At 35.4% G+C, this 17,333-nt stretch overlaps 1 protein-coding gene across 1 annotated transcript; it reads right to left on the bottom strand.

The window, feature by feature from the left end:
• Positions 1 to 7,734: 7,734 nt before the first annotated feature.
• LOC113764594 (ubiquitin carboxyl-terminal hydrolase 2-like) lies at positions 7,735 to 15,945 on the bottom strand. Its single transcript, XM_027308536.1, has 3 exons — positions 15,823 to 15,945; positions 12,416 to 15,387; positions 7,735 to 8,184 (listed from the first exon to the last, which is right to left on the bottom strand). Exons 2-3 carry the CDS (start codon positions 15,379 to 15,381, stop codon positions 7,947 to 7,949), a joined length of 3,204 nt encoding a protein of 1,067 aa, XP_027164337.1. The 5' UTR covers positions 15,382 to 15,387; positions 15,823 to 15,945; the 3' UTR covers positions 7,735 to 7,946.
• Positions 15,946 to 17,333: the final 1,388 nt, after the last annotated feature.

Here is a 17,333-nt window from a genome sequence, read left to right as displayed (position 1 = left end):
GTTTGTGTTCTTCCTTTTTGTTCTTTTGGTTTGCTTTTACTTTTTTGTGTTTGAATGAGATGGGTGAATATCTTTTTGGAGACTGGAGAGTGAATTCAGATTCCATTCGAATTAAGGTGTTCTCTTTTGTCTGTCTCTAGTGGTCACAGGAATTCTTTATTTTATTTATTTGTTTTTCTTGCAGATAGGAAGTTGTCTGCTTGAGAGCAGGTCAAATTCCAAAAATTAACAAGTTTATTTACTCCAAGACAGTTTGTGTATTTTTAAAGGACATTTCTTAATGTGTTTTATCAAAAACTTTCGGATGCGGCGTTTTCGAAAACTTTTCACACAAAAAAAAAATCATCGACTACCTTCAACATTCCAAATCTAACCCTGAAATATGATTTTGGAGACTGCGATAATAGTATTGAATTTGGCCAAAAATAACTAGAAAATTATGAAATAAACATTGAAAGTAATGGGAGGAGGGGAGAAATGTGATTGGTGGTGATGTGGAAGGAGGCTGGGCAGGGGAGAGACCTGGAGAGGGAGGGGTAGAGGAGGATTTCAGTGGCAGGGCAAGACCGGAGGTGGAGGTGAGGGGAGGTAACCTTTTGCATATCAACATAGGTTTATAGATATATGAGATGTCCTTCAAAAGATATAGGGTCCTTTTGCATGGTGAGTTTTTTGGATGCTTATATAAAATTTATTATAATTCAATGAAGAAATTGTAGAAAAATTTTTATACAAGGTCTGGTAAAAAAATTTTTTCTTTCTTTTTTTTTCCTTTCTTCTTCTTCCTCTTTCCCCATTGTGGGCCACTGGCTGCGGCCACCATCTTGCTTTTTTTTTTTTTATCCTTCTCTCTACTCCTCTCTCCATTCTCCTCCTCTCACAACTAGAGGGGAAGGGGAGCAAGGGGAGGGAGAGAGAGGAAGAAGAGGAAGAGGTGGCAGAAGAGGGGAGAGAGAGGAGGGAAAGGAGGATAAGAGAGAGAGGGAGGAGGAGGGAGAGGAAAAGGAAAGAAGGAGGGGAAAGAAAGAAAGGGTGGACACCGGCGCATTAGGTTCATTAGAGTGCAGGCCAGTAATGGTGGTTGAGATGGGGGAAGAGGAAGGAAAAAACAGAAAAGAAAGAAAACAAATTTGTATGTTTTTAGATATTTTGAAATATGTATATTAAAAACTTTTCAAGTGTGTTTAGAGAGTTCCGTAGACAAAGTTATAAAAAATTTGTCTATTAAAAATATGACAAAAAATTCAAGTGCCAAACAGATCCAAAAAATAATTCCGTTGACAAATCAGACTTAAAAGAAAAAACAAAAAAGATGTCATTGATATTCTCTAAGAAGATAATTAAAAGATATGTATAGGGCTTTCTATAACAAAAAAGACATTCTTCTCTCAAAACATATGTCAGGGTACCTAGATTCATGCAACACCTCTTTTCTCCTGTTGTTCATAGTAGAGATGTAATCGAATCGAATCGAACTCGAGTATCGCCGTACTCGAGCTCAACATGACTTGCAAGAAAGATACTCGATCTCGAGCTCAAGCGAGTAGCATTATTGGAGTTAGAGCTCGAATTCGATGTATTGCTTATAGAACTCGAATTCGACTCGTATGGGCTCGAGGCAAAGCGAGCCTTATCCAGCTCGAATAAAAAAGATTTGAAAATTTCATTTTTCTTGACAAATTTTAAGCAAAAAGATATTATCGCCCTTCAAAAAATTCCATACAACCTAAAACATTTCGTAAATTCAACTACTTTTGTGGACATAAGGGTAATTTCATAATAATAATATATTAAAATTTAAAATTTAAAAACTCGATAAAACTCGACGAGTTTTCGAGTCATGCTATTGGATACTGAGATTCAACTCGTTTGGCCCTATGGAGCTATTTGAGTTCTACTCGAGCTCGATCAATCCGAATACGAGTCGAGTTTTGATCAAGTTTCTTGGTTCGATTACAATCCTAGTCCATAGGCCGGTTAATGTCCCTTAAAAAGAAAACAAAGTCCTTTAAGAAGTACTGGGCTGCTTGATTCCTTCAGCCCGACATTGTTGAATGTACGGAGTACTGCTTCTTCAAAATTTCTTTATTTGCTGACTTTGCCTTTTGTGCGCGTAAAACGATACTCTGTAATTAATGCACAAATGAGGTACAACTTTAGGTTGCCAAGAATACTTGCAACTATAAACACAGACCAAAAACAAGAAGAAGAAGAAGAAGATTTCGTAGATTAAATGAGTAGAAAAATAAATACCTTTCCATGTCCAAGGTCGAACTGCAAAAATTCATCCTCACAGTTTTCCACCATTTTGGCTAAGCTCTTTAAATTCTTTGTTGTAACACAATTGAAAGAAAGAACCTGTACAAATAACAGGATTCAATGATAAAATGAATGAGAGTCTATGTTAATTCAAGTAATAGATGTATTTCTATTTAATCAAGTAAAACAGTTCTTTTGGGATAGCTCTCAATCTTTGGAATGTGATATTTCCATAAATAATATCAAAAAAATAGTAAAACTCTATCATCTAATAATCACTGTTATTCCCATGCTTCCATGTAGATTCATTAAGTAACATAATGCTTTGATGATATATCAAATATAAGAAACAGAATTCCATCGATCTAATTCACGAACTTACATGATAACTATCTTACAAAATATCAAGATAAATAATAGTGAAATGTCCTTTAGATTTATTTGTGATCTTTGAGGAACTGTATGAGGTGAAAATCTCATGAACGGTTCTATAATAGTGATGGGAACAACGATGTTATCAACGACTATGATTATCTAACAATTCAAATACAGTTGACACAGTTGAAGCGCAGTCAAAATATGGATTTTGGGGATGAAATTTATGGCGTCAACCTATAGGATTTATCATTTTTCTAATTTCTTCTTTAGCCGAGTGTGAGAGATTGCCTTTTGATTTACCAAAAGCCGAAGAAGAATTAGTAGCAGGTTTCCAAACTAAATATTCAGGTTCTTTGGTGTGTTTGTCACTTTAAAATGGGCTTAATGAAATTATATATATGCAATTTCTAATCACATCCATATCTTTGAAGTCATCCTTGTCGTAGGCATCATTTATCTCTCCGGAAAGCACCTGCTAAACACATATAGGAAAATCCGGAAATTACAAATGCTGTGACATTGAAAATTACTGATTACTCTTGACCACCATTTCTCCCACTTTATTGCGATATTCTATTTCTTTATTTTTATTTTTTAGGTATTTTCACTCCTCAGTTTTTAGTTACTCAGGTGAATCTTTAAAATTTCAATCGATCAAAAGTAATTGTTGAAAAAGTTTTAGTTACTATTTTGTGTTTGAATGAGATGGGTGAACGTGTTTTTGGAGAGTGCATTGAGACTCCATTCCAAGGTGTTCTCTTGTGTCAGTCTCTAGCGGTCACAAGAATTGTTTAATTTTCTTTGGGTAAAATATCAAAAAAATTTCCTGTGATTTGTCAAATTAATATTCAATTTAACCCTCTTTAATTTGAAAATCTACGCTATAATTCCCTGTAATTTCAACTAAATTAAAAAATTAGACAGAAAGTATTCAATCTAACAGTTATACATGAAATGTTAATGTTGCCCAGCATCCATGCACCTTAAATAAATTAAAATACAAATGATGGAGGAGGACATGCATCCACGTTACTTCAGAGAGTTTAAACTAATAAGCACCATCTTAGTATATACAGGATGCGTTCAATTTAGTCTAACTAGTTAGGCTTAGAAGAAAATGGTGGAAGGAAGATTAATTATTTGTGAGTGGAAAATTAAGAATTATACTGTTGCTCACATCCCAATCTGCTAGAACATCGACACCAATATGATGGTTTGCTTCTCTCAAATTACACATTATTTGGTTTTTTTTTTTTCTTTTTTGACTGAGATGTATGAAGTATCTTGGAGGTTGAAATTGGGACCCCGATTAAAAATGGATTTCTTCTTCTTCTTCGGTTTTATGTTTAGTTGCCAATCTTCCTTTGATTAACTATGGTCTATCCAACTTTCTTTTTCTTTTTGGTCTTCCTGAGTATTTTTAAAAAAAAAAAAAAAACTTATTCCTCCAAGTTAGACGTTGTAATACCTTAATTTGCATTAATTAGTATAGCAAATTCAAACAATCTTGTGGCTGAATAGGGAATCAATAATCAAGAACTGAGTTAAAGAAACAATAAGCAAATTTTGACACTCTCCTAATAGATTAAGTAACTTAGCCCTCAGAGCGTAGAGGTTTCAAGTTCAAATCTCTCTTTTTCCCTTCCTGCTTCTTAAATCTCATTTCTCTCCTACTGAAAAAAAAAAGTAAAAAAAAAATAACTTGCTGCAATAACATTTCTAATATATATATATATATGACACAGATGACGCTACATAAATACTTTTGTAAAGAGATTCATTACACGGTAGTTATTTGTCGCGTAGATATCATTTATATATTAGAGTAAAACACAATGAACACTGAAAAAATTGTTACTTTTATATCGTGTAGAGAAATTGAAAAAAAAAAAGAAAAATTAATAAAATTGTTCATATGTGTATAAGCACCAGTTGCTGTATCGAAGATCATAACCAAAAACAAAAAAAAAAAAAAACAAAAGGATGAGATGATCATGACTAAGAAGTCTCACAGGAAATCACCAACTCTCTGAAAGTAAGACTTGGCTTGGGTAGATATGATGCACTTAAAAGAGAGAAGAAAATCCTTAATTGGCAGCGGGCTTCTTGATTTCCTTCAGGAGATCCCAGACATTAATTTCTGAGTGTATAGAGTGCATCTTCAGAATTTCTTGATTTGATGACTTAGCCTTTTGTGTTTGTAAGACAATTTTCTGTGTTGGAGAAGGAGAAAAATTGGACTTTAGTAGATTGCCAAGATGACTTTCAAAACAAAGAGAAAACAAAAGCAATTGTTCTGTAAATTTAATTATTACCTTTCCATGTTCAAGTTCAAACTGCAAGAATTCATCCTCACAGTTTCCACCTTTTGGGCTAGTTCTCTGTAAATTCTTCACTGGCATACCATTGAAACTAATTAACAGCCTGTGAAACAGAACTCAGGCTATAATTCAAGTAACTAATGCAATGCATTATGAACTAAGAGCTTCTTCTCATTTTCAAATGCAGAATGAGAAACCAAAACACTCAAAGCAGTTTTTTCTTGCTTTTTTTTTTCTTTTTGTCTTAAGCTAGTTTTGAAAAGCAGATGTATTTTTAGACTTGAGATTTTTAGAACCATTGGAAAATGGTCCCTAAAAGAATGACAATTTAGCATCAGTGGAGACGATTCTAATGGAGAAAAATCTAATGGAGAGGATTCTAATCCAAAGAAGCCCAACTAAAACAAAATGAGAGAGTGAAAAAAAAAACCCAAATATATATAGTATTTATAGTTTTTCTCATTCTTTATTTCCATGTGGTGATGTTTGTTGAGTAGTTTCAAGTTCACTATTTTTTACTATGGTTTAAATCCCAATATCCCAAAAAAGGTTCGAATGAAAATGCATATATGCATTTTTGCATATTACCTCCATATCTTCAAAATCATCATCTGAAAGCACCTGCCAGATATAAAAGGAGCAAAATTATTAACATAGGACTTGAAATTACTAGTTGTTAATTACTTGATTGTCTTGACAAGCACAATGATAAATTTTAGCATACTTCAAACGGGAAAATACCCGTGAAAGTATTACAATCTCTTTGTCTGGAGATTGCATCAGTTCAGCAAAGTTTGCCAGCATCCGCAATGGTGTGTGCCCTCCTCCACCGTGGTGAAACTGGTAAAACATAAAAAGTAATAGTAACCATAACAAAGTTTTGGTTAGGGTAATTTTTTTTGGGAGAAATTGTATATGGTTTGGAATTAAGGTGGTAATAGTAATAATTTTCGTTGGTCCTTCCCTTTCTATTTGTGTACTAAGAACAGAATAGAAGTATCTTGTCCTACCCAATAACTAATAATAATGCAAAACTTCTGTAAAACAGTCAAGACTTTAGCCAACCAATTATAACTAATAGTACGTATAATTTTAAGGATTTTTCTAACGGATGTTCATACAGCACTCGTTAATACACTTATCATTCACCTAACCTATCATGTATATATATATACCAACAATTATTATCTTCTCTTGCATATATGTACATTTCTTATTTAATCATACCTACCCTCGCTTGTATTTATTTACTTTTCCTAATTAATTTTATATTTTAAAAAACATGACACTTGAAATACATGTTAACAAGTGCCCATAAGGCACCCGTTAGGCAGACCCTAATTTTAAAAGAATATTATGATTAGAGGTTATTTTATTGTAATTATACCCAACAAATACTAAGATAATGGAAATCCTCTACCCCTATGAATATTCATGAAATTCAGTTCAACTTCCTAAACCATATTCCTCAATCTTGCTAGGGTTTTTGGTGCAAGGAGGAAAATATGCATACAATTTCCAAATGACGCAACCAGGGTGATCAAGAGTGCAAACTAGAGACCTAAGGTGTTAATTTTTTTTTTTTCAATATATACAAATGAAGTTGAAATGCAGGGGCCTAATAAATGTGGATGTGTTCATTAACATTATAAATTGAGAGTAATCTAGGGATATCAAGGTTAAGAAAAAATCCATTTAAAAAATATATTGCGACAACAATTTACAGTTAAGAGAATCTAATTTTGTTTACTTTATTGTTTTTTGACGAAAAAAAAATTTAATTTAAAGCAATAAACTTAACTTAATAGCTTAGCTAATGTTGCTGGTCAAGATTGAGTATATCTCGTTCTTGCACAGCTAGGGGTATCAAGGATCACAATTAAACTGAAAATAATATAACTTTCATATTTGATTTGTTATTTATTCATAGAATTTAAAATTGTCTTTGAGTTAAAATGACATTTTATCAAGTTAAGCTCAATTGGAACTCAAGTGACTTTTTTTGTTGCTTTTTTACATGAATTCCATGACTTTCAAGCCAAATTGGGAAGAGATATGCTATCTATGCCATACTTATTAATTATATATTGCACACTAAATCTTTGTTTCATTGGGTTGTGCTCTGTCTAATGTTTGACCATTACTTGGTAGATGAGATATTAATTTATGAACCAAAAGGCCATTGAATTTGACAACAGAATTTGATCAAGGTACTAAAGGGGCGCTTGGTTCTTGCTTTGGAATTGGAAAGGGAAATGGAATGATGGATAAAGGGCCCATTAACGAGGGTTTTGGTTAATTCCTCCCAGTTTGGTCGGAAATCATGAATGACCAAATTTTAAAGTATGATTCCAATATTTTAATTTCCATTGCACTGGACCAAGCACGCAATATTGGAATTATTGTAATTCCAGTACCAAAACCCCTGAACCAAGCACGCAATATTGGAATTATTGTAATTCCAGTACCAAAACCCCTGAACCAAGCGACCCCTAAAACTTCCACGTCTTTATGATATTTGGGAACAGAACAGCTTGGTGGAGGGAATGGATTTCAAATTAGTCTGCAATATATCATTTTTACCATAAAATGGGTACCAAAAGATACAGGGGAAAAAAGAGTTAAGGTCTTTGGGGTCTGGCCTGAAGTCTGCAGCCTGAACAGAAAGATCACTGGCAACCATTAAGGTGAATTGTGTGCAACGCAAAATCAGCTCAACCAAAGGCATACAAGGCGAAATGATCAATAAAACTTGTATTCCCAAATTGGGGCAAGAACGAATATGGATCCAAAATCAGGGCCAATAGAAAAGAAAAAACATGGTTTTCCCTTGATTAGTACATCTTTTAAACTCATTTCACTTCAAAAAAGAATTGTATTGGATATTGTGTAATTGTGGTTTAGACTCTCTCTCTCTCTCTCTCTCATATGGTGCGTTGGTTGCACCAAAACTCTTATAAGAAATGAACAAAAAAAATGCAAAATGTTTCAAACTCTTTCATAGAACAAAATGTAGGCCTCTGAGTGAAGAACTTCTTCCAGAGAAGCCTCACGCACGTAAACATCACTGGCATGATACCACACATAATCTCCATTCTGACTTTCAGTGTTCCCACTGTTCTTCATGCCTCCCCTCACATATGCAACATAGTGGCCTCCCCTCATTGATCCCATATGTTCCACCACCCCCACCAAATTGTATTTGTATCTGTCCCTCTCCATGCACCTGTAGGCAAAAAAAAAATTTAAGGAGCAGTCAGAAGATGTATTGTCAGTGTATTCTGCCAAATGAAATCAAGTCCTGAGCTTTCTAACCAGAAAGACCATAGCAATAAAAATATTAGTAGCTGTGACATAAAAATCAAGCATGTAGACTCACAAACTAAAATGCATGAAAAATCGAAGTCGAGCATAAAATTGGACAACCACAGATATAATCAGATATGGTATAACAAGATCAGAGAAATAATTAAATCCAATCTTTCATTTCTGACAATATCTTATTGGAGAGTTGCATGGCAGCATCAACAGATTCTCATAAATAAAAATTACATAAGATGGATCTTTGCCAAGAGGGCATTGTTCTAAACATTTACAAGTTCTTGCAATTAGTGACATTCCTCTATTTACGCGATGATACCAGCTAATCAACTAGCTCTGCCAGATGCTAAAATGCTCTACACTGATTAGTCATCCAGCATATAGTATATTAGACGTCCAAACTAACAGTTAGGGAAGGATGAGTAGGTGGTAATTGAGGTAACGTAGATGCTTTTACTTCCAAACTAGAATCAAAGAGATCAGAAAGCACTTATTCCTTTTCCATCTGTAACCAAATCAACAAATTGACTTCCCGAAGTTCCTTGCAAGGATGATTTAAAACTACTACTAGCAATGAAAATTCAAAAGTTGTACTTCTCCTGACTCCAAAAAGAGTTAGAAGACAAAGTGCAAATCTAATTTGACATTCATGAAAAAGTTTTTCCCCTAAGTTCAGCAATTTTTGTTCAGCAGTTGAATCTCTTGGTTCAATTAAGACCGAAACAGAGGAAATAATTCAAAGTCTTCCAGTTATAACTCTGGAGTGCCTCTAATTTTGGTGCCTTTCGAGATGTCCACACTTTTAAAATTACATGACGTGTGGTGCTTTACATGTTATCTTATCGACGGAAAGTAAAGCTCTTGATTTATGAGAAGATACACCTAGATCCAATTTTGTGTGCTATACTTTATGGCATAGCAAAGGTCTTCAATTTGACACAAAGTAACAACACAAGTACAGTTCCCTTGTAATTTTCCTTCTAGCATATTTTCACTAAGCATTGAAAAACAGCAACAAAGACTCAAAACACGACAACAAAAAATGAAGCAGATAGAATATTTCAAGGATTGTCCGTGACATAAAACAAGACATTTCATTGGAGCTAAAATTATCCATCTGTAAGACCTAAGCTGTTGAATTTTTCCATAAGCACAACCAAGTTACATACATTCAGTCTTTACAGCATCGGATCATTATATAAGCAGTAAACATGCAGTTGAATTGCTTCTGCTGATAGCATGTCGTGCTACAATTACAATAACTCCACTGGTAATTGAATTGGATTAGCGTTTTGTTGCAAGACACAAACAACGCAAAGGTAGCTGGAGGATTAACCAAAATTAGAAGCTAAATGTACAAGGATTAACCAAGTATGAGAAGGAAAGGAAAGGAAGACAATGGAGGAAAAGAAACAGAACTCCAAAGAGAGGTCTACAAGGTCTTAGCCAGAATTCCACTTCTTCTTGGCCAGCTGGGTACTTTAATGGTTGCCAAGTATCACGTGAAGCCAATTATTATAACCATAGATAACTATTCTACATAGTTGAGGTGGCCATGCCAAGTATAAGTTTCAAACAAAGCATAGGTTAGTTAGCCCAAAATGATCCTTAGATTCTCTAAGCCATACAATCATGTTCTGCCATACATTTGATGTCAATAGCTTGATATCACATAAAAAAACCAGTTTTGATTTATTTGCTACAGAGTCCTGATGTTCACCTTCATCCACTGAAGTCCAAGAGTAACAGCTGTTAGTGAGACATCTTTACAGTCTATAACATTCCTAGTTTCCACCTTGACTAGTAAAGCTTAAACCAAGTCCTAATTCTGGCAATTTTCAATAACTACTACTGTTAGTCAACTGGCAGCTGTGTTCTTCACTTCTTTCTTACATAAAGTTTATTGAGTACAACTCTAAGGATGCATATGTGTGGTTGCACATGCACTGACTAATAATCAGACAAATAAACTGATGAAAGATAAATCGAGGACTCCACCTTTTTCCTTCTGGTCGATCCATACCTAATCAGCATTTTTCCTAGGTTTTACAGTTTCCAAAAATGATGCCTGGTATCTGTTATGATCTCAGTCAATCATCCCAGAGCAACTCTTTCCTAATATATCTGAGAAAAAAGGGTTCTAAAACCATAAAATGCAGCTCATAATCAACCTACTTCACAATCTCTATAAGAAAGAAACCAAATACCTTTCAACTCTGGATACCATAAAACCATTTGTGCTGCATCCAAAGCACAACTGCTGATTGATAATGAGCTATGTCTAGAAATATCTCCTGCATCTTTATTGAAAATGGAAAGGAAGCTAAATAAAACAGAATGATAACAGATTCAGGTGATATAATTAGCTGGGGTTATCAGCTGAGGAGCAAGTATTTTGGGGAAAAGACGGCAGAAAATGGCAGAGAAAGATGGACACAAGCACCTAAAGGCATAATTAGCTTCATCAAAGAAAAACTGTGACAACCAAGCATGTATTTTGTGTATCACATCTCTTTATGCAAAGATGACCTTAATATTACTCACAGATCCAATGTACCCTTACAAGGCAATCTCAATTCTCAACAGTCTTAGCTTTGGTAAAGTCTCACTTTCCATAAACCAAAAGGCACCTAAGCACAAATTTTCTGCTCTGGATCCTCCAAGAAAGAAAATTCATTAACCAGAGATGGATCATACAGTTACGATATATGGATACAAGTACAACAATGCTTCTTTTGGCTTCCCTGAATAACCAAAGCAGGAACCTATACATATCCTCCAAGTTATAGTCAACATGCGAACAAAGAGGGAAACAGATGCATATTAAAAGAAAAAAAGGGTAAACACTTAAATGGTCTCTAAACTGTTGGCACAACATACTTTTGCAACTAAACTATGAGGATTTCAAATCACCCATTGAACTCCCAAAAAAAATAAGCTTCCAGCCTTCTCTCAATTTTCACTGTTAGGTCCATCTTCAGTTATCATTGAGGAGATACATTCATTTAAAGAAAAGCAAAAAGTATAAAACCAATTACCATATTGCTCCTTTTTCCTTTCTTATTCCCAAATCCCACATCCAAATAAAGAAACTCCCCACCCCCCCCCCCCCAACCTACCTTCTTCTCCACGAATCCTACCCCTACTAACCCCCAAGCATGTACTCATGCCACTTCTTCCACCCTACTACAGCAGTTTTCGCAACTTCAATGCTGCCATTTCTTCTAGCAAAACCCCAAACAAGCATATAACCAACAATGGCGCAGAAGCAAGCATACCAACTCCCTAAATCTGATAGAATACCCCACTCACCACACTAATTGCTTTCCTACACAACAATCCTCAACGCTACTTCTTCCTCTCTCCAGACCACCAGCAATACCAACAAAGAATAGATTCTGACATTAATTTTAACTTTTCTTTCCATTCTGTGTCAAGATGACCAATTAAGGCAATTTTGCTGGGGAACACTGGAGAAGAACTTCCAGTCATTATCCATTGAACAAAAGGACAGAACCTTCACAAGCCTCTTTTAACAGGCCAGTTTTACACTTTATATTGAAGTCAAAACTATCGAATTAGAATTTCCCTATTGTTATTTCACTCTGGACAGGCCTATCGAATACCTATCTGCTGCTAGATCATCCTCTCTGAGGGTCTGTATCATCCTTCTACCTCATGTAAATATTCAAAGATTGTATCGTCCTAAGTTTAGCATAGATTCAAGAGCTATTTCTTAAGTTTTTGTCATGCTCCATTGATGCTTTTATATCATGCAGTTCCAAAAATATAATGTCTCATGCTTTTCCAGGGACCAAACTGAGTTCCCAACTTCACTATTTTTGAAATTTCAGCTAATCCATCCACCCTACAAATCATTAATCACTGAAACTGAGATCCTAATAAAAATTCCCAAACTGATTTGTAAAGCCCAAAAACTGAGAGACCGAAAGAGACAGCAATAAGCGTTGTGGAACTTCTTTAACTAAAACAATTAATTGTCTTCTGTGAGGAGATAGAGAATAATGCAATTAAAAAGTCAAAAGAACATGCCACCAGCCACACCAGAGTAAAAGAAAATGAAAGACGAGTGAATAATGATTTCTTTAGCAACAAATTTGAGTATTGAATTGCACCTTGGATCCATGTATGACTTTAAATCTATTGTACGGTCGAATTGCACATAGCCATTCAGTTTACTCAAGCGCCCTCGAGCATCTTGACTGAACCTTTTCAGATGGATTGTTAGGATAGGTGGTGCGCTATTAATTAGGATTCTCTTAGTGGCATCCCTCTCAACTTTTTCTGCATTCTTCTCATCATCCTTAGTCTCTTCTGTTTCACATTTACCAGTTCCTGTACAAAATTTGTCCTTTTGAACTTTACCATCAGTGCATCTGACATGGCAACCATCATGTCTTTTGCAGTTGTCACCCAATTTACATAATGTCATATCCCCATCAGAAGTTCCTGGCAGACAAACATTTGCGAGGTCTGCGTCACATTTTTCACCTTCCATGCTGGAATCTACTGAATTCACTTCAGCATTCTCACCATGCATGACATTCTGCTTAACATCAGTCTCTGTACTGTGTGACGGAAAGCTGTCATCAGATGGGTCAACTGTCTCATTTTTCAGATAGCCATTACATAGATGTCTCACCTCAGAGGAAAAAGGGCTGCTATCCTGTAAAGGTGACAGACCAGAGGCACGTGTAGCTTTGCCCAATTCTGTCATTTCTTCAGGCCAAGGGTTCAGAAGTTTCTTTCTTGATCTGATTTTTTGTTCTTGCAAAACCTTTGCACAATTTTCACATTGCCAAGCATGTTCATTTTTTGAAAGAAGCTCTGGTTTTGTGAAATAAGATAAACAACTCTGAACAGAAACTGGAGCATCAGTGTTGTCAACCTCATCTGGCTCAGACTCACTGCTGTTTCCCCCAAAACCAGCATGTAAAACTTCATTTGTCTCAGAAGCATTATACATGGATGAGGGATTCATACTAGGGCCTGTAGCTTCAGGCTCATTAAACAAGTCACCAAAACCATCAAATTCCATTGAATCTTGTTCACAACCTATAGCTGATGAGAAGAAATCACCATCTGTCTTCACTATGTCACAGGTATCTTCTTTATATGGAAGCAGAAGAACTTCAGACTCTTGAACAAGCAATGGAGTTTCCTCTTCTGAAAATTTCCCCAAGGAATCAACTCCAAGATTTAAATCTCTAGAGCAAGTCAAAGAGCTGAGTTCTGAGCTATTCTCCCAATTAGCCTCACTATGCATAGTATCAGCACATCCAGAACTGTCAAGGACTACTTTCTCATCAATTTGTGAGGCCATATCTTGTGCATTCAATAACTTCTCTTTCCCGTGGTGAACTAACTGCATCTCATCACGAGAGCAACATGCTGTATCTGTAAATGTTGAAATATTATCACCACATGAATCCAAAGAATTTTGCAATACTTCATTTTGTACAGTATTTTCATCTGCAGAACCATGATTGATTGAAAGGTCATCCATTTGAGAAGTCATGTTATCATTGTTTGAAACTGTATCTGCCTCAAGAAAGTCCAACCAGGTGAAATCATCTGCTGGAATTGGTTTCTCGACAATACTTTCAACAGCTTTGTTGGACTGAGCATGTTGATCAGATGACAGACAGTCTGCAGTTATGCTCTTGGTATCAGCCATAACACTTACATCAGTAGCAGAACCACCAGAAGAAACCACATTTTGTTCAGGAATATGTACGCTAGATTGTGGTGTGCTAGAAGACTTTCGATCAACATAAGCATCAGATGTACTTGTAGATGGTAAATCATTTGTATCTCTGACCATTTTAGGACGGATCCTTGCATTTCTCCTCGGAGGTGGTTTAGGTTTTTTGGCTCGATTCACTTGCTGGACCTTTTTGGAAGGAGGCTTTTTCGTTGGAACTGGTAGTGAGAGATCCAAATAGGGCTCATAGACCAACGAAGAGTATCCGCATTCCAAGCAGGTAACTGTGCTTGAGAGTTGACCACCAAAGATGGCATCGACGAAGGTAGGATCTGAATTGCCATCTTCCTGGGAAGATTTGTTCCGGTTTTTTGCACTCAGTTCTTCAGTAGACAAAGCATCAAGCAAGCACCGAAGCAATTCATGACTGTCTTGCTGTTGGTATCCTCTAAATTGAGGCGCCTTTGCACAAACACAACCAAAGAACGATCTAGGATTTATAACATTTCTCAAGCCAGAATCTGGGTTGGTCTCGGAAACAAGCTTCTTGAAAGCAGCAGTAAGGGGTCCAAAACAGCCATCCAGTTTGAAAAAATGACCTCGTACCCTATCCAGTGCCAATAAATTCTGCATGACAGAATTAAAGAAACAGGTGTTCCCTAAATTAATCAACCCTCTAACTACATAACTATCCCTACCACCTGAACCAACTACTGCAGACTTTTCTGACGTTATAGTACTTGTTACACTGCCACTTCCAAACCAAACATCTTCTGCATCCAAAGCAGCACCGTCAGACCGCCGTATTTTCATCATCTTAACAACTTCATGTAATACATCTTTTTCTTCAACACCATCTTCTGATTTTTCAGCACCAATTAAAATATTGCAACGGAAACACCAACGAAGTTGAGGATTTTCAAGTTGGATGGCTAATGAATGATGGTTCTGTTTAGCATGTCTAATGGCATGGGTTTGAGGAGTTGTTGGCAATCCAACACCTCCACACGAAAAATGGCCACACTCCAAGCATACCCAAATGGCCTTAGACTCTGTTCTCGACTCTGCACCCCCCTTTTTCTTTCCTTGTTTAACTTTCCCCTTACCCCCACGTCTACCATCCCCACCATCCCTACAATCTTCACACTTAAATGATTCTGAAGACCCAAATTTAGCAGAAAGCTTCTCTAAATTCACACCCTTATCAAGATGTGAGCATACTCTTTTATCCTTTAAAACTACAGTAGTTCCGTCATCAGTGGTTTTATCAACATTAGCAATAGTGTTCTGCTGCTGAGAATTAGTTTTTGCAGAAGCAGCCGAGACCCGCTTATCCTTATGACCACTTCTGGGATTCTTTTTAGCCTTTTTCCCCATTATTTCCTATAATTAATCCAAGAAAATCATGAACACATATACAAAGCACCAAAAAAATTTCACAATAAAAAAAAAAAGACACCTAATCCAAGTCAAGAAAAATGATCCAAAAACATGCCAAACCAAACCAGCTATAAACTCAAGCATACAACTAAATGCAACAGAAAACAATACTTGGCTAATAACATCACATAGTAAAATCTTCGGACAACATGAGCAGAAAAAGGGGCCAATTTAAAAAATTAATAAAATACTTAATAAGAGGAAATATGGCAAAAAGTTAAAAGAACCCATTAAAGATTAAGCTTTTCTAGAGAAGCCCAGCTGAAGTTTTTGACTGAATAGAATACCCAGGTGCAGTTGAGTAAACAAAACAGGAAAAAAAAAGGTGAATACTTTGAAGCAGTGAAATGAATGAATAAATTTAAAAAAAAAAATCACCTGAATATATGGAGAAAAAGCTAGGGATATCTTCAAGAATCTGCAATGTATGGGAAGCTACATGCGGTGGGGAACAAACAAATAAAAGTGGAAAAAAATGGGGGAAAACAAAAGAGGAAAATGGACTGTGGTCTGAGGGCTTAAGATCCTAGACTAGCAAAGGCAGCTGTAACAGTAATAATCTTTTATAGGAGGTTTTGGGGTGAAATCTTTTTAGTCCCTCTTCTCAGTTTTCTCTGAGGGAGAAAATAGAGGTGACAAAAGGGTTTTATGCGTTTTTGAGGAGGTCAATATGAGTTCTTCAAATTTGGGAAAATTGCCATTCTTGAAGATATTGAGGAAATTAATTTTTAGAGATTAAGGAAAAGGAAAGAAAATATGTGTTCTGTTTTATTTTACATTTTTTGGGTAAGAAAATGTGTGGCTATATTTAAGCCATTTAAAAAAGGTAGTCCACTAAAAAGGTGTAAAAAAGACTAACAAATAAAACATGGAAGGAGGATTTGAGAAATTTGTTATGCTTTCTATTTTGTTTTAACTTCTAAGTTAGGGAAACTAATTAATTTTATTCAAAAGAAAGTACTATTTTATAACAAAAGGTTTTCAATTTGGGCATGGAATGCATCCCAACAAAACATGGAATGATTTGTTGTTAATGGACACCTGGATTTGTGGTTAATTTGATATTTTGGGCTAGTCAATTATATTTTTGCCTTGCATACCTATCAATTAAGCTAGTCAATCATAGTCTTGTCATTATTGATTGATGAGAAGATTCTTAATTAGCGCACTATCAATTTTTTTTTGTTAATTAGGGCACTATCAACAGCAAAGGTGGTGGGAAAGGCTGAAGCTTGTTTTATTGTTAAATGGAGAAGATTTTAGATTTGACTATGGTTGGTCTGTTAATTCTATGATTAGTTGGTTTACTAACCCCCAAAGAAAAAAAAAAGACAATATTTGAAATATCCAAATGTTTAAATTTACATGTATTAGAAGCTTTTCAAAAATTTTTATTGTCCAGCATGCCAAACTTCTAAACCAATGGAATAATTCCAACCTCAGATGTTAGTCCTTGTCAAAAAAAAAAAAAGGAAAAAGTGAAGAAAGAAATAATCACCTATTAGTCAATAATTGACATATGTAAACTAGTTGCTATATTCCCTTCGTTATAATAAGAGTTATCTTTGGTTATGCATGCACACTAAAGTTGCCTTTATCTAGTCTATTTCTTTCTGTGTTTTTTGAGAGTAACAAACAAAAAATCTAGTCACACAGAAAAAATGTTTTCTCCAAATCCGCCACAGCCCAATTTTTCTTAAAGCTATGACCTCCATTATCAAGAACATCCAATTTACAAGCAATTAAGATACGTTATATTTTCAATGAAGTTACCATTCAGGCCAGTTTGCGAGAGAGGTTATACATAATATTAAGGAAAAAGTGAAGAAAGAAATGATCACCTATTAGTCAATAATTGACATTGTAGTTCACTAAGATTGTTAATAGAA

Source organism: Coffea eugenioides, chromosome 3 (genome assembly GCF_003713205.1).
Source record: "Coffea eugenioides isolate CCC68of chromosome 3, Ceug_1.0, whole genome shotgun sequence".
Lineage (NCBI taxonomy): Eukaryota > Viridiplantae > Streptophyta > Magnoliopsida > Gentianales > Rubiaceae > Coffea > Coffea eugenioides.
Note: the sequence above shows the minus strand (reverse complement) of the source record. Positions and strands in the feature narration are given on the sequence as shown.

Excerpts from the sequence above, each read along its gene's own strand:
- LOC113764594 (XM_027308536.1), bottom strand. The coding sequence starts at position 15,381 with ATGGGGAAAAAGGCTAAAAAGAATCCCAGAAGTGGTCATAAGGATAAG. Across the intron at positions 8,185-12,415 it reads AAGTCATACATGGATCCAAG|GTGCATGGAGAGGGACAGAT; the intron begins GTGCAATTCAAT and ends TTTTGCCTACAG.